This window comes from Nomascus leucogenys, chromosome 4 (genome assembly GCF_006542625.1).
Source record: "Nomascus leucogenys isolate Asia chromosome 4, Asia_NLE_v1, whole genome shotgun sequence".
In the NCBI taxonomy this organism is placed as follows: domain Eukaryota; kingdom Metazoa; phylum Chordata; class Mammalia; order Primates; family Hylobatidae; genus Nomascus; species Nomascus leucogenys.
Genome location: NC_044384.1, coordinates 84,271,390 through 84,296,931, shown reverse-complemented (window position 1 = coordinate 84,296,931; position 25,542 = coordinate 84,271,390). Strand labels below are relative to the sequence as shown.

General features: G+C 51.2%; 1 protein-coding gene across 24 annotated transcripts in view; it reads left to right on the top strand.

The window, feature by feature from the left end:
* The window catches only part of NRXN2 (neurexin 2), a 116,412-nt gene that overhangs the window by 34,357 nt on the left and 56,513 nt on the right, over positions 1-25,542 (top strand). For 12 of the 24 annotated variants that reach the window (XM_030811076.1, XM_030811088.1, XM_030811080.1 and 9 more), the window contains 4 exons: positions 1,470-1,771; positions 11,490-11,534; positions 19,967-20,128; positions 20,886-21,324. In XM_030811076.1, the coding sequence (XP_030666936.1) occupies positions 1,470-1,771; positions 11,490-11,534; positions 19,967-20,128; positions 20,886-21,324 (948 nt within the window). The remainder of the gene's footprint in view (positions 1-1,469; positions 1,772-11,489; positions 11,535-19,966; positions 20,129-20,885; positions 21,325-25,542) is intronic. The other 12 variants (XM_030811090.1, XM_030811101.1, XM_030811087.1 and 9 more) reach the window with 2 other exon arrangements.

Genomic DNA, 25,542 nt, shown 5'->3' with positions numbered 1-25,542 from the left:
GAGGCAGTGAGGACAGAGGCTGTGGGCAGCCTGCCCAGAGAGAGAGAAGCAGGCTGTGTGTGGAGGGGAGGGGATCTGCAGAATCTGCACTCCGAAACTCCCCCCCACCACCATCCCACTGCCTCAACACATAGCACTGCTGCTGAGCCCTGCCTCCACCAGGGGAAGGCAAGTGCCTCCTGGTGGCCCTGCATGCACCCTGGCATTGTGCCTGTTCTTGCTTGGGCATTGGGAGCATCTATTGAGAATTCCTGCATTTGGTTAGTTGGCCTCTTCATAAAGACCCTCACGGCCAGTGTTGTTTGCCCTGCACCTGTCCTGTGAGGTAGGCAGGGCCAGCTGTGTGCCACTGCTTAATGGCCAGAAGGGAGCCACTGGTAGAGCCCAGGTCCTCTGGTTTGTCCTGACTTCATATCCGGTTCTCTTCTCTCTGCTTGCACTCTGGCTTGTGCTGGTGTTGGACGGAAACCTCAACTTCTTGGTACTACTGAGTCATTGTCTTCTCACTTGTTACCAACTTACAGAATGCTGACAATCCCTCAGCCTCTCCCAGTAGTTTTTGCTTCTGCTTAAAAAGTGCCAGTGGAAGGGCCCCATGCCGGGTGCCTATGGACATACATGCACACACACAGACATGCGCACACATGAGGCTCGGGCCTGCCTTTGCCCTGTTGCTCTCTGGGCACACACAGGTCACATCCAGGCACTGTTTACTCTCCATCTTGGGCCTGTCTGCACTGTCCTTGGCTTGGAGTAGGGAGCTGGGGGTGGAGATGATAGCTGGGGCTGTGGCCACCCATGTGAGCTCTGCTTGGTGGCCTGTTGCTATCTGGTGCATATCCCTGTCACCTGCATCGCCTTCCTGTGTGTCTTCCTGGCCCTTCCCCCATTCCCCCACCTCCCATTCTCCTCATCTGCTCCCTGCTACACAACAGGCCTATTGGTCCCATCCCATATGGTGAGGCTGAAACTGTCTCCAGGCACTGAGATTGGCCATCGCTGGAGGAGGGGCAGGAAGGGAGGTGGGCTGTGTGTAGGAGACCCTTGTGGACCCTGCCATATGGGAGGAGCACCGGGAGAAGTAAGGCAGAGCCTCTTATTTCCCTTCTATGTCCCTTTGTTAAGGGGAGTGGCCGATGGGAAGGTTGGTGGGGAGGAGACAGTGAGTACCCTCCGCTCTGCTGGGTCCTGTGGCAGAGTAATTGTCAGCTGTCAGTGTGGGAGCCACTTAGCAGCCTCCTGGTTTGGAAATGGACACAGGGGACGTTGACTTTTGACAGCAGAGATGGCAGGGTCCTGAGAGGATGGTTGACAGGCTGAGAGAGGGAAAGGGGCCTAAAGCTACAGGTTGGGACCTCTGGGCTCCTGGTGCCCAGGACCAGTGCCTGGGTTGCTGGAGGGGAGAGGAAAGCACTGGTGTACCCTACCCCATTCAGCCTTCTCCCGTTTCCCCACACCACGGCATCCAGGCAAGGAGGAGTTTGTGGCGACCTTCAAAGGCAATGAGTTCTTCTGCTACGACCTGTCACACAACCCCATCCAGAGCAGCACTGACGAGATCACACTGGCCTTCCGCACCCTGCAACGCAATGGCCTGATGCTGCATACGGGCAAGTCGGCCGACTACGTCAACCTGTCCCTCAAGTCTGGGGCTGTCTGGCTGGTCATCAACCTAGGCTCAGGTGCCTTCGAGGCCCTTGTGGAACCTGTCAATGGCAAGTTCAACGACAACGCCTGGCACGACGTCCGGGTCACCCGAAACCTGCGCCAGGTAGGGGGAGTGAGAAGAAGGCCAGGGATTAGCTATACCTGGGGCAGAATGGGGGTTGGGAGAGGGGGTTGCCGGGAGCTTGTGGTGGAGGGATCAGGGCTGGGCAGTGAGGTGTGGTTCTGGAGAAGAACAGGGGTTGGGGCTGTGAGGGTCCCGACATAAGGCTGCAGTGGCTGGCAGGCTTCAGAGACGAGGGAGCTGAGCTGAGGAGGCTCCAGAACTGCCCCTGGGCAGGAGCCTGAGGGCAGGGGAAGGACTCGGCTCAGATTGTTGGGAGCAGCTGGGCTCTGGAGGCTAAGAAATCAGGTGATTTAGCAGGAGGGCAATTCAGGAGATGGGAGGAGTGAGCCAGTGCCTGAATGGGTGTGCCTGGGTGCCAGGGGGTGGGGAGGGGGTCCTGTGGAGTGGGCAGGCTTTGGCCTGGTGGAGCAGATGAGGGTGTCCCAACACTAGGGCAGCAAGGCACGAAGGCAAGCCTGAGTTAATGTGTGGGGGCAGGATGTGTTCTGCCCCCAGCCGAGGCGCTTTTTTAGGGCAGAGGCAGAGATGGAGCCAGTGAGGTGGCGGCATAGTAGGTAGGTGACAGAGAGCAGGAGCAGAGAGGGGGCTTGGCCCTTCATCTCCTCTGGGCAGGACATGCCCTTCTTTTCCTTCTCTTTCTTTCAAAGGAGCCAGGCCCTCCCAGCATCCATGGCTTGCTTTCTGCCTCCCCTTGTCTCCTGGGCAAGCCCACGCAGGTGCTCAGAGTCCTTCCTGCATTGGCTCCTGCAGACAGGAGCTCCTGTTCCCAGATGCTCCCACTGGACAGGTCCTCTTAGGAGTGGTCCTCTTCACCTTTCCCAAGGCCCAGGGTGGCTAGTGCAGGTGAAGCGGTCTCTGGCCAGTCTCTTCCTAGTTATCTTCTCTGAACTTCCTTGTTCTAGCGGTGTGGTGGCTAACTCTCCTTGTCTCTCCTGTCATCCTCCTTCTCCTCCCCTTCCTCCCACTGAAAGGCTCGTCAGCAGGCTCAGGATCTTGGCTGGCCTCCCACTCTTCTTACCTGTTCTGATTTCACACCATCGATGATGATCTAGTGGGGATACCTCCTCATTAATGCCACTCCTCCTTGCCGGGAGAACGCAGTGACTAATCCTGCTGCTCTTCCTCAGGCCTGCCACTACCTGTTGCAGCTGGGCTCCTACTAATGTGCCTATTCTTAGTGACCCCCGCGTTTCACAGAGTGACATGCTTGGTGGAGTCACTCCTTAATGCAGGGCTCCTCTTCTTGTCAAATCATCCCTTTACCCAATCAGAGGGCTGTCCTGCGTTGTCATTACCGAGCGTACCTGAGTGTGTCATGTGCATTTGTAACAGTTTCAGATGCCACACACATTTTATTGGGGGGTATAGAGGAGTTGCCTCTAGTGCTTCCTGCTCACTTTGCTCTCTCTAGGACCAGCGCTGTCACCTGGTACTGACTTCGGCAAGATGCTCCAAGTTCAGAGTCCCTATCCATGCATCATATGACCAAAAAATACATGGCACATCCATACTGGGAAGAGGGGGAAAAAAAGACATACTCCCTGCCCTTCCAGGACTTCAGCTCTTGAGGAGACAGGATGAGTCTGTTAAAAGCGAATAGAGCAAAGCCATGCCAGTGCCAAGTGAGCAGCAGAAACCTTAAACACCCTAGGACTCAAGTGATACCCAAGACGAGGGAGAGATCTGTGGCTAGGGGAGGTGGGAAAGCCACACAGAGGAGGAGACACTCGGCCTCAGCAGTGCTGAGTGTAGACAGTGACCCTTGGCTGCTTCTTCCTGGGGTTCCCGGATTCGAGAGTCCAAGCTGGTAACTGATGGAAACCTCTTCCCTGGATTGTTCTACCAGAAGTCTCAGAGCAGAGAGGGAGGTCATATTGACCCTAAAGCAGGTCCTAAGGTCCACAGAGGGTGTCTGCTTAAAGACTTTGATTGAGTGCTCTCTTTAAAAAGGGATTCTGGGGGAATTTCTTCTTCTTCTTTTTTTTTTTTTTTTTGAGACGGAGTCTCACTCTGTCGCCCAGGCTGGAGTGCAGTGGCATGATCTCGGCTCACTGCAAGCTCCGGCTCCCGGGTTCACGCCATTCTCTTGCTTCAGCCTCCAGAGTAGCTGGGACTACAGGTGCCTGCCACCACACCCGGCTAATTTTTTTGTATTTTTAGTAGAGACGGGGTTTCACCGTGTTAGCCAGGATGCTCTCGATCTCCTGACCTCATGATCCGCCCGCCTCGGCCTCCCAAAGTGCTGGGATTACAGGTGTGAGCCACCGCGCCTGGCTGGATTCTGGGGAATTTCTTGACTGCAGTCCACACCCATAAATGTGAAGTGTTGGAGCTGCAGACAAGCAGCCCTGTTTTGGTCATCATGACTACTAGGGGAAGGTCAGCCTCAGAGCCATGCTCTGGCTCCACTGCCCTCACTCAAGGCCTAGGCTGTGGCCAAGTTCATCCTCACCAGGCCCTGTTTTTCCTGGCCTCAAAGAGTAATTTATTGGATCCTGTGTCCCTCGAGCGGTGTTTCTCAGTCACTCAATCATGTTGCGCTCCCCAGGAGACATTTGGCAACGTCTGGAGACATTTTGGGTTGTCAAAACTTGGGGGTGCCACTGTTACCTCATGGGTAGAGGCCAGGATGATGCTAAACACCCTACAGTTTGCAGGACAGCCCTCATAACAAATAATTATCTGACCCCAAATGTCAGTAGTGCCAACATGGAGAAGCCCTGCTCAACCAAGTTTTCTTTCTTTCCGTCTGTCTTCTGTCTGTCTGTCTTTCTTTCTTTCTTTCTTTCTTTCTTTCTTTCTTTCTTTCTTTCCTTCCTTCTTTCTTTCTCTTTCTTTCTTGTGTTTTTTTTTTTTTTCAAAGACGGAGTCTTGATCTATCGTCCAGGCTGGAGTGCACTGGCATGATCTCGGCTCACTCCAACCTCTGTCTCCCAGGTTATAGTGATTCTCCTGCCTCAGCCTCCCGAGTAGCTGGCATTACAGGTGCCCACTACCACACCCAGCTAATTTCTGTATTTTTAGTAGAGATGGGGTTTCACCATATTGGCCAGGCTGGTCTCAAACTCCTGACCTCAAATGATCCTCCTGCCTTGGCCTCCCAAAATGCTGGGATTACAGGTGTTAGCCACCACACCCGGCCTCAATCAAGTTTCTATAGTGTCTGGGTGACATCCTGGGATTGGAACAACACTTATGTGATAAGAAGGGTGATGATGGGTGGAGTGGTTTGAATCAATATTCTGTCTCCCCTAGGTTTTGTGGGCCAGGAGCAAGGACAGGGAGAAATGACATCTGTCTTCAGCCTTACAGGATAGAGTGCCAGGATCTGAGAACACTGTGGCTTCCAGGTTATTTTTCTCATTTGATTAGAATGGCCAGGGAGATGGCCTTCTGGGGAGGACCTGCCTGAGAACCAGCACTGAGGGGTCTCCATTCCCTTTGCTTCTGCAGCCATGAGAGTGGGTCAAAGGCCAGCTCCAAAGACTGGAAGGAGGCAGAATTTCCCTTTTTCCCTTGGACTTGGTAATTATCCCTGGAATCATCTAGAAGCTATCAGAACATAGCAGTTAGGACCAGGGGCACCTGATGAGACAGTGTCTCACTCTCTCCTCTCTCTCCTTTCAAATCCAGCCCTCGAGGGCACTGTGACCGGAGGTATCTCTTGGAGGATCTTGGCAGGAATTATTACCTCTGAGGATTCCCTGAGGTCTATTTTAAATCCTGGGCCCACTCTCCTCCCATACCCAGTATGCTTCCCAACTGCCTCCCACCACCATGCAAGCAGTGTGCAAACCCATTTCCTCATTAGCCAGCACCAAATTTGGAAGACAAGCTGGCTATCAAAATATCACATGGTGCTTCCTCCTGCCCAGCTTGGATAACTCCTCTCCTTGGTGCAGAGGCTTTCAGGAGCTCCTCCAGGGCCCAAAAATGGAGTCCCCAAGGATGCAGTCCTCAAGGATGGAGTCCCTCAAAGATGTGGTCCCCAAGGATGGAGTCCCTCAAAGATGTGGTCCCCAAGGATGCAATCCCCAAGGATAGAGTCTCCTAAGGATGCATTCTCCTAGGGATGAAGTCCCCAAGGATGGAGTCCCCTAAAGATGCAGTCCCCAAGAATAGAGTCTGCCAAGGATGGAGTCCCCAAGAATGGAGTCCCCCAATGATGGAGTCCCCAAGGATGGAGTCCCCAATAATGGAGTCCCCCAGGGACAGAGTCCTCTAAAGATGCAGTCCTCAAGGATGGAATCTGCCAAGGATGGAGTCCCCAAGAATGGAATACCCAAAGATGGAATCCCCAAGAATGGAGTCCCCAAGGTTGGAGTCCACCAAGGATGCAGTCCCCAAGGTTGGAGTCCGCCAAGGATGCAATCTTCAAGGATGGAGTCTATCAAGAGTGTAGCCCCCCCAAAGATGGAGTCCCCAAGCATGCAGTCCCCAAGGATGGAGTCATTAAGGATGGGGAGACCCCTGGGAGTCTTGGGATGCATTCCCTAGGAACGCATTCCCCTAAGGATGGAGTCCCCGGGGTGGAGTCCATCAGGCAATTAGATTCCTTTCCTCTCCTTCCTGCCCGGGCCTCTCTCCCTCTCTGGCATGGTGTACACCCTGTCTCAGGGCCAGCTGTGCTGTTCTCCATACTCATCCATGCCAACTTTCTTAGTTTTTCCCTTTGTTTTCACAGTTCTCCTACAGACACCACTTATTTGCCCTCCTTTCTGCCTGGTGAAATCCTAGATCTGAGGTTTGAGTCAGAAAGACCAGGTTCAAATCCCAGCTCTGCCAATAGTTTGAGTGCTTTTAGGCAAGTTATACAACTTCTGTGAGCTTCAGCTCCTCATCAGCAAAGTGAGAATGAGCGTTTTGATGACTAACTGGGGTATTGCCTTAAAACACTCAACACAGTGCCTGGCACGAATTAGTTGTATTTTTTTCAATCCTTCAGGCCCAGCTTAAATGCCACCGTCTTCAAAAATCCTTCCTTGACCCCTTCCTCCAGCCGGCCTTCCTTCTTTGCTATGTTCTTTGAGGCCTTGGAAACGTGTATTTGATACTTCTTATCACATTCTGCCTGTGTTGTCAATATTTGTATTCATTCCTTATCTGTACTTCTAGGTGGTAAGCAAATTGGTTGCTTAATACCTGCAACTATTGAGTGTTTGTAGTTGTTTTCCTAGTAGTTTTTTTCTGATCCATTTGGTCTCTTTCTTGAAGGCAACTGGTAAGGTTTTGGACACGAGGACCCATGTCCAAAAGTAGCAGATCTAACTACTTCATGTGAGCACTGAACTACTTCTTTTCCTCTTGGGAAAAAACCCTCCTATTCACAATTCACTTTTTTCCTTTTTTTTTTTTTTTTTTTTTTTTGGAGATAGAGTCTCACTTTGTCTCTCAGGCTGGAGTGCAGTGGTGCAATCTTGGCTCACTGCAATCTCTGCCACCCAGGTTCAAGCGATTCTCTTGCCTCAGCCTCCTGAGTAGCTGGGATTACAGGTTCCTGCCACCATGCCCGGCTAATTTTTGTATTTTTAGTAGAGATGGGGTTTCAAGGCCAGGCTGGTCTTGAACTGTTTACGTCAAGTGATCCACCTATCTCAGCCTCCCAAAGTGCTGGGATTACAGGCATGAGCCACTGTGCCTGAGCCTAATTCACTTTATAAGACCAGAAGAACACCTCTCCTGGTCCTTCCTCTGAATTTCCTCAGGACTTTATCTTTCTGTCACAGCGTTTCTCAAATTGCACTGTAACGTCTCCCCCCACTAGCCCCTGGCCTCAAGAATCTCATTTCTGTTTGCTGTCTCACCTAATTTTTATGACAACTTTCTGAGGTGCAGATATTATTCACATTTTACTGATGAGAAAAACAAGACGCAGAAGGTTAAAGAACTTGCTCAAGGTTATCCAGTTAGGAGGTGGTAGAGTTGGAAGTCTGACTTTGAAACCACTCTGTTCCTTTGCCTCCAAGTGAGGGCCTGGTTGTTGTCATTGGCACAAAATGCAAAGGAGGCTGGGGTTTGTCCTGTGCTTCTGTCATTCTTGGATGTTCTCAAATCTTGAAGCCATTTCAATGTTCTGCTTGTATCTCTGAAAAATGGGTGCAAGTGGAGTGGGTTCCTCTTCTCTTTGTCCTGAACTTCTCTTACTCAAACTCCACAGATTGTCTTCACCCCAGATTTTTGTGATTTGTGTAAATATTCCCTCTTGGCTTTCTTGAGCAGGGCTGGAGCTACGCTCAGATTTCAAGGTGGGGATGGGATATAGTTTTGTCCCGAGGCTCTCCTTTCTGCCTGGTGAATTCCTAGAGCTGGTGTTTGAGTCAGAAAGACTTGGTAAAAATGACCACATGATATGATGCGTGACTTCTCCCCTCTGTGACTCTGATGCCCTTGTTTTTTTTTTTTTGAGACGGAGTCTTTCTCTGTCCCCCAGGCTGGAGTGCAGTGGCGCGATCTCGGCTCACTGCAAGCTCCGCCTCCCGGGTTCACGCCATTCTCCTGCCTCAGCCTCCCGAGTAGCTGGGACTACAGGCGCCCGCCAACACGCCCGGCTAATTTTGTGTATTTTTAGTAGAGATGGAGTTTCACTGGGTTAGCCAGGATGGTCTCAATCTCCTGACCTCGTGATACGCCCGCCTCGGCCTCCCAAAGTGCTGGGATTACAGGCTTGAGCCACCGCGCCCGGCCCCCTTCTTATTCATCATGTGTTGTCATGCTTGCGCTCCCAGGCTCCAGGAGCTCTCTAGCTGTTTCTATGAGTGGGATAAAGCCTTTGTTGCTCATCTGTTAGTCTGAAGCCTCAGCTCTCCAGATCCTGGCCATTGGGAAGGCCTGGGCTGCTGTGTACCCCTTCCCTGTGCTGTGTCCCAGGCCACCAGGAATGGGTTCCAGTGGAAGCTGCATTCTAGTATTTCACAACAATTGCCCCCATAAGCATGATCTCTATTGGACTGGGTCTGGATCCTTAATCCCTAGGTCTAAAGGGGCCCCATCTCATCTACTCCAACCCTGCTATTTTTAAGAGGAAGCCTGGATCTCTCATCAAATTAGTGGAAGGCCCAAGGGTTAGAACTCACATCTCTTTCTTCTCAATCCTGATTCTTTTTTTTTTTTTGAGACAGAGTCTCGCTCTGTCACCCAGGCTGGAGTGCAGTGTGATCTCGGCTCACTGCAAGCTCCGCCTCCCGGGTTCACGCCATTCTCCTGCCTCAGCCTCCCAAGTAGCTGGGACTACAGGCACCCGCCACCACGCCTGGCTAATTTTTTGTATTTTTAGTAGAGATGGGGTTTCACTGTGTTAGCCAGGATGGTCTCGATTTCCTGACCTCATGATCCACCTGCCTCGGCCTCCCAAAGAGCTGGGATTACAGGCATGACCCACTGCACCTGGCCTTCAATCCTGATTCTTAATTTGCTGTTCTACTTGTTAAAAATGGAATCTTCTTCATAAAGTTGAAAACTTTTGAATCTTATTTTATTCTCCATAACCAGTTCTAACTCAAAGAGTAGTAATTGGGTTTTTACCTCCAATACCTTTTTCTTCCTGCCTTGTTCGACTAGTGCAGCGATACTAGACAACACTTACCTTTTTGGGCCTGGTTATTTAGCTGCCCTGAAGCTAATTGTTCCTTGTTCTGACTAGTTGGCCTCTTCATTTCATGACAGTCCTACCAGAAGCCAGTACTAATCCTCTTATCACACGCTATCCCCTGGCTCCCATCACTGCACCTGCAATTAGACTCTTCTCTTGCTATGTAAACTGCTTCTGCATTGCTAATAATTAATATTGGTTATTCAGCACTTCTTCTGGCTGCTAAATATTGAATTCTGTTATTTTTAATTATACGAGGCCCTTATTCATTATCTTACTGAATTAGTCCTGTGCCCACTGGTTATAACAACTCTCTAACTAATGGATCTGTCCCTAGAATACCTCTCCTTCTCACAATCACACTCTCTGGGGTGCAGTTTAATATTTAACAGGCATCAAGCAATAATGTCCCTCCATCTCTAATACTCTTAAGTAAAGCTGCCTCAGTGCCTCTGACATGTCCTCCCCAAAGACAGGGGTAATTTGGAAGGTGGTTGTTGCTGCTGTCTGTGGCAATGAGAAGAGAAAATGAACTTAGAACCACACAAGAGTGGGGACACTAGAGATTGGAGTAGAAAGAGTGGGCTTATAGCTTAGGGAAAAGTTAGGGATTTTAGAGGTTCCTTTTTATGGGTGTAAGGGAGTGAATTTCTGGTGCTGGCTGTGGGGAGTGGAGACTCAGGGGTGTACATGAAAGGAGGCTATGCTGCTGGGATGGCCTTACCAATTCTAGAGACTGGTAGGGGTGGTGGTGGTGGGCACTTGATTCTGGGAGGGACAGCAGCCCAGAGAGTAAGAGAATGGGGTTGGGGTGATTGAAGAGCCTGGAGAACTTTTGGGGAAAGTTCTGAAAAGTCAAGGTGGACACGTGGGAGGAGTCAGCTATGGGTGGGAGATGGGGAGGAGAGGGAGGAGGGTCTGGAATAATGATATAATGTGTGAGCCATCTGCCAGCCCGTGGAGGGCAACATTTCCTTTTCCCTGTTCTGGTGGCGACTCACTCTCTCTTCCTTTCTTAAGGATGAGAAGAAAACAAAAACAAAAACAAAAACAGAGGAGCTGCCCCTCTCCTCAGTGACTCCCTGGATCGATTTGCATATTCTCCATCCCCAGGAAAAGCAGGCATCCATGGCTCCTCCTATGCTCCTTGGGAACCCCTTTCTTTTGCCTCCAAATGAAATTGCCTCTCATTCTTGCCAGTCCTTTGATTCTCCAGGGGTGATGCCCACTCTTCTCCCAGCCTGATAGCCAGCTGGCCCATCACCAACTGGTTAATCCATTAACCCGGCATGGCCACTGGTCAGCCAGTTGGCCAGCACCAACTTGCTCTTTAGCCAGTTCTCTGGAAAGCCATCTGGTTGATCAGTTAGCCAATAAACCCTTAAGTCCATGGCTCCAACCAATAGCCCATCCCTCCTCACAGCCCTTGTTCCCTCCCTTCCTTCCCCTGAACTCTCTAACATTTCAGCTGATAGGACTTACTAATACTGCATAATTGGGTCTGCTTCTTAATCCCCTGCCTTCCCTCTCTCACCCTCTGTTGGAAAACCCCGTTGCCGACTTTGTGTGTGTTACTAACACGCTTATAACCCAGGGGACCAAGGGATGGGCAGGGACAGGTGGGGCAAGGTATGAGTGAAAAACCGAACTAACCTTTCTGTCTCATCTGCGGAATGTCGGCCATCTTTAAGTCTTTGGTTTCTTGGTCCAGTTCTTTTGTTGTTTTCTTCTTTACTAACCAAGGTCTCTAACTGTTCCCCTTCTCTGCAGACGGCTCTTCTTCGGGAAGGGGATGGGGGGGAAGAGGAATCCAGAGGAGGGGCGGGGTAGGGATGGGGAGAAGAAGGGACTTAATTTTTGTGTATGTTTTATTTCTCCTCCCCCCATTATAATTTAATTTTCTTTAAACAAATACTTTCGCTGAACCTAAGGTGGGAGGGTTGGAACAAACAACCAAATATATATGGATATATATTTTTTCCTCCTTCCTTGAGTTTCACAGTTGGTCATTTTATTTTTCTTTTCTTTTCGTTCTGTTCTTTTGTTGTTGTGTTTGTTGTTGTTTTTTGACACCCCCCTCCTCCCCATCCCCCCATATCTCCGGTGAAGCACGCAGGGATTGGACACGCTATGGTAAACAAACTGCATTATCTGGTAGATATCACTCTAATTGTCTTACCGTTTGGTTTGCCGTGGGTTTTTTTAACTGTTCGATTCTCCCTCTTTTGTTTCCTCTCCCAGTTTGGTTTTTTGGTTGTTTTGCTCTTCCAATTGTTTTTTGCGTCCTGGACAATGTTTAGATTTTGCTTCTCTTTTAGTTTCCCTCTTTCCCTTTTGTTTCTTTTTTGGTCCAAACTGAAATACAAAAGACAAATGGAAATTGAGGAATTTGGTTTGTCCCCGCTGTAGTCCCTAACTCCTGAATTCAGATTCCTGGACAGAGAGACCTGGGGGCAGGCCCCATGTTCATCGGCTCTGGTTAGACCAGCCCCGATGCCAGGCTGCTTATTTCTATTGCTTTATTTTGTTCTTTTCCCTCCCCTCCCTTGTTTTTTCTCTTTGATTTAGTTTCTTGGTCTCCTGAAAATCCATGGAAAACACCATCCCATGACATGCTACGCTCTGCTCACTGTCAGCTCCCTGGACAGGGCCCCTCAAGTTTGGGGAGGGGGGCTGGGGGTGAGACCTCCAGTGGCAGCCAGCGGGGTGGGTTCCCAGGGGTGGGGGGCATGGCCTTGGGAGATGCGGAGCTGCTTGAGATCAGTCCAGACCTCATGCAAATCATCAGTTCATAGCAGTTTGGGGGCTGCTCCATGCTGGCTGCTCCGGGAAAGGTGCCATCCCCTCCCTCACTTCTCAGCCTTGAGGGTTCCTGGTTCCATGTCCCCCACATTTTGCATGGCATGAATGGTCTTTTCCCCCGACCAGGGATAGCGTCCAGTTCCCCCCAACTGCTCCACTGCTCTGACTAACACTGTGTTTCACACTGTCTTCCTTCCCCTCACCCCCTGCCCTCTCTGCTCGCTGCCTGCCCCGCATGCCCTCTGACGGGCTGGTTTCCTTCCCTGCTGAGGGGAGTGAGAGGAGGAGGCCTGCAGGGGTGGGAAGGGGCAGCATTGGTTGTCCTTGTCACCGAGCTCCTCTGTTTGGGTTGGGCTCAGTCCCGGTGAGTGTTGGTGTGGGTGTCTGTGTAAATGCAGCTGGTGTGTGTTGGTGTGTGGGTGTGACTGTGTGTAAATGTTGGCGTGACATTTCGGGGTGTTAGTGGGAAGCTGTACCGTGTGTGCGAGGCTCTGCTGGTGACTCTCCATGTGTGAGCTGGTGTGAGCTGGGGGCTGCGTGACTATGTGGGTTTTTGAGCCTGGTGAGGACTCTGTGTGGAGGTGGACTGTGGAGACTGGCCCTTCAGTCACAGTGCCATGGCAGGCAGGAACAGAGAAGGAGCTGGGGCTAGCTGTTTGCTCCTTGCCTTGCTTCAGAGTGTGTGCGCGCAGGCCCTGCTGCGTGTGATCCCCTGGGATTCCCTCGTGCCTGCCCAGTCCTGGCTCTGCAGCAGCAGCCGGTTAGTCATCGCCTATTAATAATGCAGAGTGATTGAACACCAGGCTGGGGACCCTGCAGATGGACGTGTCTGCTCCTGTGGGGCTGGCGCTGCTTGGGGCAGCTGCCTGGCCTGCCCAGCCTCCCAGGTTTGTATGACTGGCTGGTGAGGAGGGAAGCATGACAGTTGGGGCTCCCAATCTGAGTGTCTCTCCTACTTCCCTAGGAGGCTCTACCTCTGAGGCTACATCTGGCTTTTCTTGACACTTTTGCAGGTCCATGTTTTCCTGCACCCATATAGACTAGTGCCCATGGCCAAAGCCATTCCAGCCCCCTGCAATTTAAGACCTCAGGTGGCCACTCCCGGTGGTCTTGGTGTTCCAATAAGGCATACAGTGCCAGGTTTCTTGTTCCTCCAGCTGCTGCTTCTAGGAGTTAGCTGCTACTTGCCCGGCTCAGGTCAAGCCATTGAGTACCTGTCAGGAGCTGGCCAATTGGAACTTTCTTTACGGTGCTTCCCTAGATAACCAACCTGTGACTTTAGGGACAGAAGAGAGGCAAGATCAAGCCATGTGGTACACCCCAAGCCTCTGGGGAATACCATCCTAGAATTAGGACCCAGCAGACTTTCCATCTAGCCTAAATTTGGTTAAAAATTGACCACATGGGCTGAGTCTACTAAAGCTCAGTTTCCTTATCTACCAAATGGGCTAATAGTGGTAATATACCTGCATTGCCTACTACATGGGGTCAGTGTGAAGATCAAGTAGAGTAATAGAAGTGAAAACATTTGTACTCTCTAAAGGAAATTGTAATGTTACTAAGCTTTATAAAATGTTAACTGGTTATCTCAGTGTTTCCAGGGCAGGGATGTTTTGTAAAGAAATGATTCTCTTCCGTAGCAAACCCTGGAGAATACAGCATCTCTGGCCCACTGGAGATCCTATTACCATCTCTTCTTAAGAATCAGTCCCAAAATAACTGTATGAAACCCTAGAATGCTTCAGAAATTGGGCTGGAGAAGAGGAGGAAAGACGAATGACTTGATTAAATTGGTTAAGAAGCAACAACCAGCTAGGCACCTGTAATCCCAGCTACTTGAGGCTGAGGTGGTTAAGTTGGTTAAGAAGCAAACAACCTGCTGGGCTCATGCCTGTACTCCCAGCACTTTGGGAGGCTGAGGTGGGTGGATCACCTGAGTCCAGGAGTTCAAGGCCAGCCTGGCCAACATGGTGAAACCCTGTCCCTACTAAAAATACAAAAAAATAGCTGGGTGTGGTGGTGGCCATCTGTAATCCCAGCTACTTGGGAGGCTAAGGCAGGAGAATTGCTTGAACCTGGGAAGTGGAGGTTGCAGTGAGCCAAGATTACGCCACTGTACTCCAGCCTGGGCAACAAGAGTGAAACTCCATCTCCAAACCAAACCAAACAAAACAAAAAAGAAGAAGCCAACAACCAGCTATGCACCAGTAATTTCAGCTACTCAAGGCTGAGATGGGAAGATTGCATGAGCCCAGGAGTTCAAGACTAGCCTGGGTGACATAGCAAGACCTCCCCACTGCCCGCTCTTTTTTTTTTTTTTTTTTTTTGGAGACAGAGTCTCGCTCTGTTGCCTAGGCTGGAGTGAAGTGGCACGATCTTGGCTCACTGCAACCTCTGCCTCCAGAGTTAAAGCAATTCTCATGCCTCAGCCTCCTGAGTAGCTTGGACTACAGGTGCACGCCACCAATCCTGGCTAATTTTTTGTATTTTTAGTAGAGACAGGGTTTCAGCATGTTGCCCAGGCTGGTCTCGAACTGCTGAGCTTAGGCATTCCACCCAACTTGGCTTCCCAAAGTGTTAGGATTACAGGCATGAGCCATTGTGCCCTGGCAAGGCACCATCTCTAAAACAAACAAACAAGACCCTATCTCTAAAACACACACACACACACACACACACACAAACAAACAAAACAAACAAAAAGAAGTAAACAATACTGTCTTGTTTCAGCCCTGGAAAGGAAAGTATCTGCTAAATTCTGAGTCGCTAAAGTCTGCACTTCCTGCACGAGCAATACTGACTGATAAACAGATCTGATTGCCTTTTGGTGGCCTCATAGACCTTCATACACCTGTACTAGGAATCAGCTCTTTCAGGCCAAGACCAAAGTCAGAGGCCTTGTAACAGGGTTCAATGTGTTCTGATTCCCAAGGCATCCCCCAGATGGGTTTTGGTTAGTTTCCAATTTATTTTTACTAACTCATTTATATGGACTATTTTCATGTTGTTTGAGCACTTCTTCTTGGGGGAAAGGGTGGATATAAAGCAAAAAGGCCAACCTTGAGAAGGTTGAGAAGTTCGGATTAGGTGTGATAAGGCCGATGGAGTTTGCTTGTAAAAATAATGATAGTTCTTTGTACACACACTGGGACTCTTTGAATAGCTTTCCCCTTTTGAATATCATTTAAACTTGATGAATGCCTGGATTGCAAGTAGCAGGCTGAAATTGTTTCCAGTTAACAGAAGGGGAAAGCTGAAGCCCAGCGAAAGCACCTTGCCTAGGGTCACATAGCCAGATACGGAGGAGTTTCACTTCAGTTTTCTCATTTGGTGCTCAGAGTAAGCCTGGAAGAAATGGGAGCGACAGTTGTTAAACTCCTGTCACACAGATGAGAGTCAGAGGTAAAATGGGATTGTTCTGGAAAAGGATAAAGGCTAAATAAGAGCCCAGGATTTCTGACCTGATATCTTTCCTCTCTATTCCCAAACTATCAAATCCAGACCTCAAGTTTCATGACAGGGCTGTGCCTGCTGGTTCAGTCCATCTTCATGGTGTGTCTTTCCAACCCGAGTCGCTGGTTAGCTTCTGCCCTCTCATTGAACAGGTAGCTAACCCAAACCCTTAGCAGGACTTGCAATACCTTACTCAGCCTGGAGACCCTTTCTTCCTCTTAGTCTTTATCCCTTATTTCCACCCACTCAATCCTAAGGGGATGCTGGGACCTTTCCCCTAGACTAGTTGCTCTTAACCACCTTTGGCTCATGGATACCTTTGAGAATTTGATGATAGCAATGGACTCTCACGGGAAAAAAACCCACGGAGGCAGTTTTGCACACAATATCAAGGGGCTTGGAATCTCCCAAGCTCAGCCAGCTTGCCCACAAGTTAAAAATACCCACCCTCCGTCTTGTTCTCCCCAGATTAAGTCCTCCTCCCAAGGAGGTCAGTGACCCTGTGATCATCACAGGCAACTGAGAAAGGCTCCAGAAGGTGACAGAAGGATACTTCCCCTCTTCCTCAGCCTTTCTTCCTAAGGCATGTAGGCATGGAGTGCCCACCAATGTGGAGTTATTTATGGCCAGGACCTAGTTTCATATCCTGCACAGCCTGCCACAGGGAAGGTGGGTGGAGCAGAAAGAGAGGTGGGGTCAGCAGGGAGGGCTGAGAGCCCACCCAAGCCACAGGCTGCCCCTTGTGGCTACCTCCAGCCAGCCTCTCTGCTCCTGGGGAGCACAGTGGGGGCTGAGCAGTGGGCTCCTGCTGCCTCTGCACCCTCTCCCTTCTCTGGCTGGACACAACTCTTCCAGGGCAGAAGCTCTGGCTCATTCCCCTTGGCCAGCTCAGTACCTACTTGGCCTGCTTGTCTGTGTTGAGTGGGTTGGCATGGGTTGGGTGCAGACACTCTGCTGTGTCTCAGTGATGCTGTTTGGAAGGAGACAGCTGGAAGGTCCCACTGCCCTGGATAGAATGTGGCATGTACGCAGGTGTGTCTGGGGGTTAGTGATCGGTGGCGAATGGGTGGTGGAATGAGTGGATCACCTGCTGATGAGGAAGGTAGAGTCAAATGTCTTTTCTCTTTATTTTTCAACCCATAAGTGTCTCTGTCCTAGTGGTCATGCCTCTCTCTTCCCCCCATCATCGGAAGGAAGCTCTCCCTACCTGCACCCCACAGCTCTGTCGCCTCCATCTCTGCTCCTCCCAGTGCCCCTGCCCTGCACGCCTTCTTACCTGGCTGCCTTTCTCTGGCCTGTCCTGCTGGGTCTAGCCCTCACTCTGCTCCTCTAACCTGCATGTGTCCAGCTGCAGTGGCTGTTCTGTGTCGCATGGCCCCCTCCCTTCCCTCCTCCCCCACCGGCCCCACCCCTTCCAGAAGATGCGTGGCGGGGGGGTTGGGGGGCAGGGGCATCATGAACCCCTGGGGTGGAGGGGGACCGGGGGAATTATTCCCCTGTTTCCTGCTTTTACTAACGAACCTGCCATTTTTGTGTCTGGACTTTGATTTGTCTGAGGGAACAGTCGGGTTTTACTAATCTAAGTCATCTCCCTCCTTGCCTTCCCCAGAGACCTTCCTCCATTCTCTCTACCCTTGGCTTCCTTTCTACCCAGAACCCGTCCCCACTTTCTCCCTCTACTCCCCACCTCTGGCTGATCCCCTTCCTCAGGGCACTTCCTTATGTTGTCCTTCCTCCTGCTACTCCACCCCTGGGCCATAAGAGGGTGATTAAGGCAGCCCTTTCTGGGTAGGGAGCACAAGGGAGTGATCTGCAAAAAGCCCAAGGGGGTAAGGTGAGATTGTGCCCAGTCAGGAGGGAAACTGAGGAGGGTGTTTCCTCTTCTCTACCCCACACTGTCACCTCTTCTAAGTCTGAGAGGGCAAAGGGAGGGTGACTTTGGCAAATGGAGTGGGATAGAGCCCATAGGGTGAGGGAGATGGCCAGTGGCTGGTGCCCTGGCTTCTGAGGCCAGTGAGGGAGGACACAGCTGAGGGGCTCAGGTGGGCTGAAGGCCAAAAGAGGAGATTCTCTTCCTGGGGAGCTTTGGGACCAGAAGAGTCCTTTCCTTGCGCTGAAGCAGGAGTGCACTTGAGTTTCTGTCACCAAAGTCACAGGCTCCCTAGGTGTTAGGTTCATAGATGGGGATGCAGGCAGTGTGGCCCTGGGTCATAAGGCGATCCTTAATGACTGTGTGCTGTATCCTCTGGATTATGTTCAGATCAGTGGGGTTACAGGGACATGTCAGGCTGGTGCCTGCCCCTCAGGAGCTGACCAGTTGGGGTGACCAGACTTAGGCACAGGAAGTAATCAGCAGCCCAGTTCCTGGTCTCTCAGTGCAGCATCAGGTAGAGTGGAGGTGGAGGGCTGGATGGAGCTGAATTTGTCCCAGGGAGGCCCGTTCGGCCTATTACCCACTCCCTGTCTTATCCCTGACCTTTCATCCCGGTTCCTTCTTCCCTTTCTCTAGCCCTTCTCTGCCAGGTCTAATCTCGTTTGCATGTTTTTGTGACTAATACTTTGACCCTTCCCTTTTCTACCCAGACCCCTACTTCCCAGCCTTAGGGTGGGGTGGAGGGAAGAAGAAATAAACGATAATGACCAGCCCTCCCCTCAAATAAGACTCAAAAGCTTTCACACTGCCCCTTTCCACAAAGATACCCCCTTACCTTCTGCTCTTGGACCTAGTTACCCCAGCACAAGGTTTGATGGTTCCCAGGAGGTGGAGAGTGGGGCTCAGCTCTACCCTATTCACTGCGAGGCTCCAGCCAAGCACAAGGGGGGACTTGGGGTCCTGGGAGGGCAGGAAGCTCCCTTACCCCAGTTCTGCTCATGTCCCTTTGGAGTTTCTCCCCCTCACCCACTGAGACCATGGACCCCTGGAGACCAGTTGCTGGAAGATGGCTGGTGGCATGTGCATATAGACTGGTGTGGGTGAGGAGGGCATAGGATGTGACTGGAAGGCCCCAATCTCTAGACTGTTCCTGAAAGAGAGATGGGGTGAGCTGTGTGTGGCATGTGGAAGCACAGTGTTGGGCTAAGCCTGAGCCAGCTTCCCGTTGACCCTGCAGAGCTCTGCCTTCTTTCCCAGCTGACCCTCCCAAACCACTGCCTTCCTAGAGTAGGGGCTCATGGTCTCATAGCCCTTGGCCCTTCTCCCACAACCTTTCTGGGTGTCTTGAACCTTGTGGGCTGCTTGTAGAGTTAGATTTTTTGGAGACTAGGTGGGCATTTGCCTGGGGAGACTGGGAGAGTCAGAGAGTTTCCTGTCCTTGTCACGCCCCGCCCCACCTAAGATTACTTCTGCATTCTCCAGGCCACTGCTGAGCCCCCCTGCCTCCTGGAACACGAAGTACTCCCCCATTCCTGCTCATCCTGCTTTCTTACTGAACTTTCAGCCCAGGGGCAAGGTATTCATGAGGTTAGCCTTGTCCCACTCTGTTCCCTAAGCTGGCCCTGACTCCCTGGAGTAACTCCGGTGGTGTCAGTAGACAAGGCAATTAGATAGGAAGAAGGAAGAGTGGGTTGATGTAGCTAAAGGGCTCCCCTCTCCTTGGAGGCAAGAGAGTGACCTGAATATAAGGAGATCTGAAGAGCAAAGAGACAGATTCAGGAAAGGGCTAGAAGTGCAAACTTGGAGATTGGGCAGCAGGGGTGGAAATTAGCCCTGGTAGGCAACCCCAGAAAATTTCAAGAGACTTCCCAGGAATATTTGAGTTCCTGGTCCTCATACTGCTATCTTCCATCTCCCTACTGGGTCCAGACTGAAAGACTTTCCAGCACCCAGCAGAGAGGGCTGCAGGTGAGTCTAAGCCACCAAGGTCTGGGGAACACCATTCTCTGGCACACTTTTGAAAGAAGTTCTGGAGTCACGTGTGTTTCCAGAGAATACCTCCAGGAGAAGAAAAGTGAGGACGCCATTTGCACCCATCCTGTGCCCCAGAATGGGGGATCCGTCCTGGAGCCCTCATTCCTGTTTAGAGTGCCTTCCAGAAACTACTTCTTGGGAGACCTCATGGGGAGCTCTCCAAGTACCCTTCAGGCTCCTGCCTGCTGAGCTGGGGGCCAGAGGGCAGGTCTTAGCCCACCCTGAAACCATCAAATCTTGTGCTGCCTCCTTTTCCTCATTTCCTTTCTTCCCCCACTGTTCCTCCTCCAAGACAAGCAGACATAAAAATGGGGGTCCCCCTCCCCTGCTGCCCTCTGGCCCCTCCTTTGCCTAGCCGTAGCTCTTCCTAGGGATTTGATGTTGGTTGTCTCCTGTCTTTCTCCCTCCCTCCTGGGCTGGGCAGGTGACCATCTCGGTGGACGGGATCTTGACCACCACAGGCTACACGCAGGAGGATTACACCATGCTGGGCTCTGATGACTTCTTCTACATTGGGGGCAGCCCCAACACAGCTGACCTGCCGGGCTCGCCCGTCAGCAACAACTTCATGGGCTGCCTCAAGGACGTGAGTAGGGCTAGGGAGGGGCTGCAGGCCGTTCAGGAGCCCTTTGTCTCCTGTCTTCAGTGTGACTTAGTCTGACCTGGCTAGGTGTCTGGGTCATCTGTTCCTTCGAAGTCCATGGTGGGAGACACCCCCTGTTTAAAACCTAAGGCCCACTGGCTCCATCAAGAGGCTTCTCCCCTTTGATTTCCTTGAGCCTTGGAAACCCCTGTCCTCATAGAGGACCCTCAAAGGCAGCTGTGGTACAGAGGAAAGAATGCTGGGTGTGAAGACTAAAGACCTTTGCTTGAGTCCCAGCTCTTCCACTCATTGGTTCTGTGACTGTGGTCAAGTCACTTGACTGTCTGATGCTGAGTTTCCTCCTCTGTAGATGGGTAGTCAGTGCCTACTTCATAAGGTTGTGAGGGGCACATGAGAGTGTAAGTGAACATACTTCATCAAGTAGAAAATGGCTACCACACATCAGTGGCCTTGTCATTATTATGAACTGCAATTTAGTGGGCACTGAGAGCCCACAGGGCAAGCCACCATGCTCCTGCTGGGCCAGAAGACAGGACAGAGGACGGGCAAGGGAGGTGCTTGTTCACAGCCTCTGTGCCTGAAGCTCTAGAACAGAGGCCCAAGCGGAGTGGTCTGGTGGAACTGAGCAGGGGCTACAGGGGTGGGTGGCTGGGTCCCCTTGTGCTCGCTGCTGGGTGGGAGTGGCCAGGCCCTAAGCTGCTTTCGGATTCTTTATCCCTGACCCCACCCCTCCCTGCAGGTGGTCTATAAGAACAATGACTTCAAACTGGAACTATCCCGCCTGGCAAAGGAAGGGGACCCCAAGATGAAGCTGCAGGGGGACTTGTCATTCCGCTGTGAAGATGTGGCTGTCCTGGACCCCGTGACCTTTGAGAGTCCCGAGGCCTTTGTGGCGCTGCCCCGCTGGAGCGCTAAGCGCACTGGCTCCATCTCTCTAGACTTCCGCACCACCGAGCCCAATGGGCTGCTGCTCTTCAGCCAGGGCCGGCGGGCTGGGGGTGTAGCTGGCAGCCACAGCTCTGCTCAGCGGGCCGACTACTTTGCCATGGAGCTGTTGGACGGCCACCTCTATCTTCTGCTGGACATGGGATCTGGGGGCATTAAGCTGCGGGCATCCAGCCGCAAGGTCAATGACGGCGAGTGGTGTCACGTGGACTTCCAGAGGGACGGGCGAAAAGGTCAGGAGGCCTCTGGACCCTTCCCCTTCTATGGGCCACCCCTTTCCATCTGCCCTGACATCTTCTCCGTCTCTCTTCAATGGGTCTCTTCTACACCATTTCCTGTACTCTTCCCTGCCACTTCTCCTCCACCCCTCCTCACGTCTTCCCAATTGTCCTTTCTGTCATCGGACATTGGCAGGAAGAGCACAGCATTTGGCGTCAGTCAGACCTGGATTATACCTCAGCTCCCCTACTTGCTGCATGTGAGACTCTGTTTCCTTATCTGTAGAAAGAATAATCCCACAAGGGCCATCGAGAGGAGAAAATAAGAGCACATCTGTGGAAGCATTAGCACAGTGGCCAACATAGAGTAGATACCCAATTCTCCTTTAAGAATATATCTTCCGGCCGGGTGTGATGCCTCACGCCTGTAATCCTAGCACTGTGGGAGGCCGAGGTGGGCAGATCACGAGGTCAGGAGATCAAGACCATCCTGGCTAACATGGCGAAACCCCATGTCTACTAAAAATACAAAAAATTAGCCGGGTGTAGTGGCGGGCACCTGTAGTCCCAGCTACTTGGAAGGCTGAGGCAGGAGAATGGCGTGAACCCGGGAGGCGGAGCTTGCAGTGAGCCTAGATCGTGCCACTTCACTCCAGCTTGAGCGACAGAGCGAGACTCTGTCTCAAAGAAAAAAGAATATATCTTCCCAGCCATGCCTCCCTTCTGTCTAGAGCCATTCAACTTAAAAAAAAAAAAAAATAACTCACTAGGCCGGGCGCTGTGGCTCACGCCTGTAATTCCAGCACTTTGGGAGGCCGAGGTGGATGGATCATTTGAGGTCAGGAGTTTGAGACCAGACTGGCCAACATGGTGAAACCCCGTCTCCACTAAAAATACAAAAATTAGCCGGGCATGGTGGTGCACTCCTGTAGTCCCAGCTAATTGGGAGGCTGAGGTAGGAGAATCGCTTGAACCCAGGAGGCGGAGGTTGCAGTGAGCTGAGATCCTGCCATTGCACTACAGGCTGGGCGACAGAGGAAGACTGTCAAAAAAAAAAAAAAAAAATTAACTCACTCAACAGTTACTGAGCACCCACTGTGTGCCAGATGGTGTCCCAGGTTCTGTAGATATGGACAGCAGGGAAACTAAAGAGACGATCTTGGCTGTCACAGAACCCCTGTTCTGGTGTGGGGTGGGAGAGCATGGAGTGAAAAAGACAGTAAACAGCCCCACACCCCCACCTAGCAGTGAGGGCTCTAGAACAATAAAGTATCAGGGCAGAGAGTCCTGGGGTCAGGCAGATGCCTGTTCTTGAATCTTCTGTTGCATCTAGCCACTCTCTTCTTTACCCTTCATTTCAGTCTTTTGCATCCTCTTCTTGTTTTCTGTCTGCTAATTCTCTCTCCTTTACTCTTCTCCATCTTGTTGAACATGAGAGAATTATCCAAGAAAGGGAAATTGATATAAATGAGAACTGACACATTATCCAATTTAAGCACTTTTCAACGTCAGCTAAATTTTTGTGCTCCTCCGCCTGTCACTGAGCTGGGCCTGTGAGTTTGGGTGGAGTGACCGTTCCTCCCCATGCAGGAAGGAGGGGCCCCTGTGGCTCCGGAAGAGCGACAGCTTCTACGGGCTTGCTATTTCTTTCACTTCCTTCCTGGAAGTGTTGCCTCCCCCGGACTTTACATTAGATGGTTTCATCCCTAGGGTGTGTCTCAGGACAGTACCAGGAATTCTTCTCAGAGCCCTCTGCCCCCCAGGGTTTCCACCAGGTGGTCAGTAACACTCTAGGTTGGACGTCTGCCCAAGCCTTGCAGGGCACTGCAGGGCTTCCACTTCTCTGTGCTTTCAGGAAGTGCTCCTGTTAGCTCACACCGATCTCTGGAGCCAGAGTCTGGACCAGGTCTGTCCAGTCCTTGGATTCCCGTCTCGACCAATTCTGGACATTTCTGATGACCCATTTCTTTCTTTCTTTTTTTTTTTTTTCTTGAGATGGAGTTTCGCTCTTGTTGTCTAGGCTGGAGTGCAATGGCGCAATCTCGGCTCACTGCAACCTCTGCCTCCTGGGTTCAAGTGATTTTCCTGCCTCAGCCTTCCAAGTTCTGGGATTATAGGCGTGTGCCACCATGCCCAGCTAATTTTTTTTTTTTTTACTGGAGACGGGGTTTCACTATGTTGATCAGGCTGGTCTTGAACTCCTGACCTCAAGTGATCCATTTGCCTTGGCCTCCCAAAGTGCTGGGATTACAGGCGTGAGCTACCGTGCCCAGCCCATCATAACCATTTTTAAGTATGCAGTTCAGTGATGTTAAGTACACTCATATTGTTGTGTAAATATCACTGGTAACTATCGTTTATCTTCAGAACTTTTCTCATCTTCCCAAACTGAAACTCTGGCCCATTAAACACTAACTCCCTATTCCCTCTCCTCTTAGCCCTTGGCACTCACCATTCTACTTTCTGTGTAAGAATCTGGCTACTCTCGGTACCTCCGTTAATTGGAATCATATAATATTTGTCCCTTTGTATCTGGCTTTATTTCATTTTGCATAATGTCTTCTAGGTTCGTTCATGTTGTAGCATGTGTCAGGATGTCCTTCCTTTTTAGGGCTGAATAATATTCCATTGCCTGGATATACACATTGCGTTTATCCATCCATCTGTTGATGGATGCTTGGGTTGTTCTTTTCCATGCATTGAGTGATCTTGGTGCAGAGGCCTGTACTCACTATGGTTTCCTCTTGTTGACCCTCCATTATACACCCCTTCCCCATCTCTTTCCTTCTCTCTCTCTTCCTTCTCCAACATTTGGTTCATTTGTAGAGAGTCTGGTTGGGTTGTGTAGAGTCCAGGACGTCCTGCAGTGGGTGGGCAGAGCACACATGGGGGAATCTGGCTATAAATAGAGGTGTGGGTGATCAGGCAGGCCATGTTTGGTGGCCTGTTAGGGGAGTGGGCCCTCAGCCCTGGGAAGTGGGTTTAGAGTCAGGACCCTAGGTCATCTGACACTTTGTATGGAGAGAAAAGCTAGGGACCATGTTACTAAAAGGGGGCACAGCTCTGGTTCAGGTGAAGTTTTTTTTTTTTGAGTCAGAGTTTTGCTCTTGTTGCTCAGGCTGCCAGGCTGGAGTGTAGTGGCATGATCTCAGCTCACTGCAACCTCCGCCTCCCAGGTTTAAGCGATTCTTTTGCCTCAACCTCTTGAGTAGCTGGGATTACAGGTGCCCACCATGCCTGGCTAATTTTTGTATTTTTAGTAGAGATGGGGTTTCACCATGTTGGCCAGGCTGGTCTCAAACTCCTGACCTCAGGTGATCCTCCTGCCTCAGCCTCCCAAAGTGCTGGGATTACAGGTGTGAGCCACTGTGCCCGGCCTCAGGTGAGGTTTTGAGCAGAGAGGGACATGCCCTGAATGAGGGGATGTGTCTGTAGAGGAGGTCCCAGTTCTTCCCTCTTGGGTTCCCACCCTGTGCTCACATTGATTCTCCTCCCAAAGCTCCCTGCCAAATTCAGGCCTCATGCAGACCCAAACCGTCCTTAACCTCTCTTTAACCCCATGAAGTTAGGCAGAGTTTTTTTTTTCTAACTAGGATGACTGCAAGCAGTGAGGAGAGAGATTGAACTCAACTCCCACCCCGACCCCTTTTATTTATTTATTTATTTATTTTTTGAGACAGAGTCTTGCTCTGTCACCCAGACTGGAGTGCAGTGGCACGATCTTGGCTCACTGCAAGCTCTGCCTCCCGAGTTCACACCATTTTCCTGCCTTAGCCTCCTGAGTATCTGGGACTACAGGCGCCTGCCACCATGCCCAGCTAATTTTTTGTCTTTTTTAGTAGAGACAGGGTTTCACTGTGTTAGCCAGGATGGTCTCGATCTCCTGACCTCGTGATCCACCCGCCTCGGCCTCCCAAAGTGCTGGGATTACAGACGTGGGCCACTGCGCCCGGCCCCGACCCTTTTTTTTTTTTTGAGACGGATTCTCGCTCTGCCGCCCAGGCTGGAGTGCAGTGGCGCGATCTTGGCTCACTGCAAGCTCCGCCTCCTGGGTTCATGCCATTCTCCTGCCTCAGCCTCTCTGAGTAGCTGGGACTACAGGCGCCCGCCACCACGCCCGGCTAATTTTTTTTTGTATTTTTAGTGGAGATGGGGTTTCACCTTGGTGTCGATCTCCTGACCTCGTGATCCGCCCGCCTCGGCCTCCCAAAGTGCTGGGATTACAAGCATGAG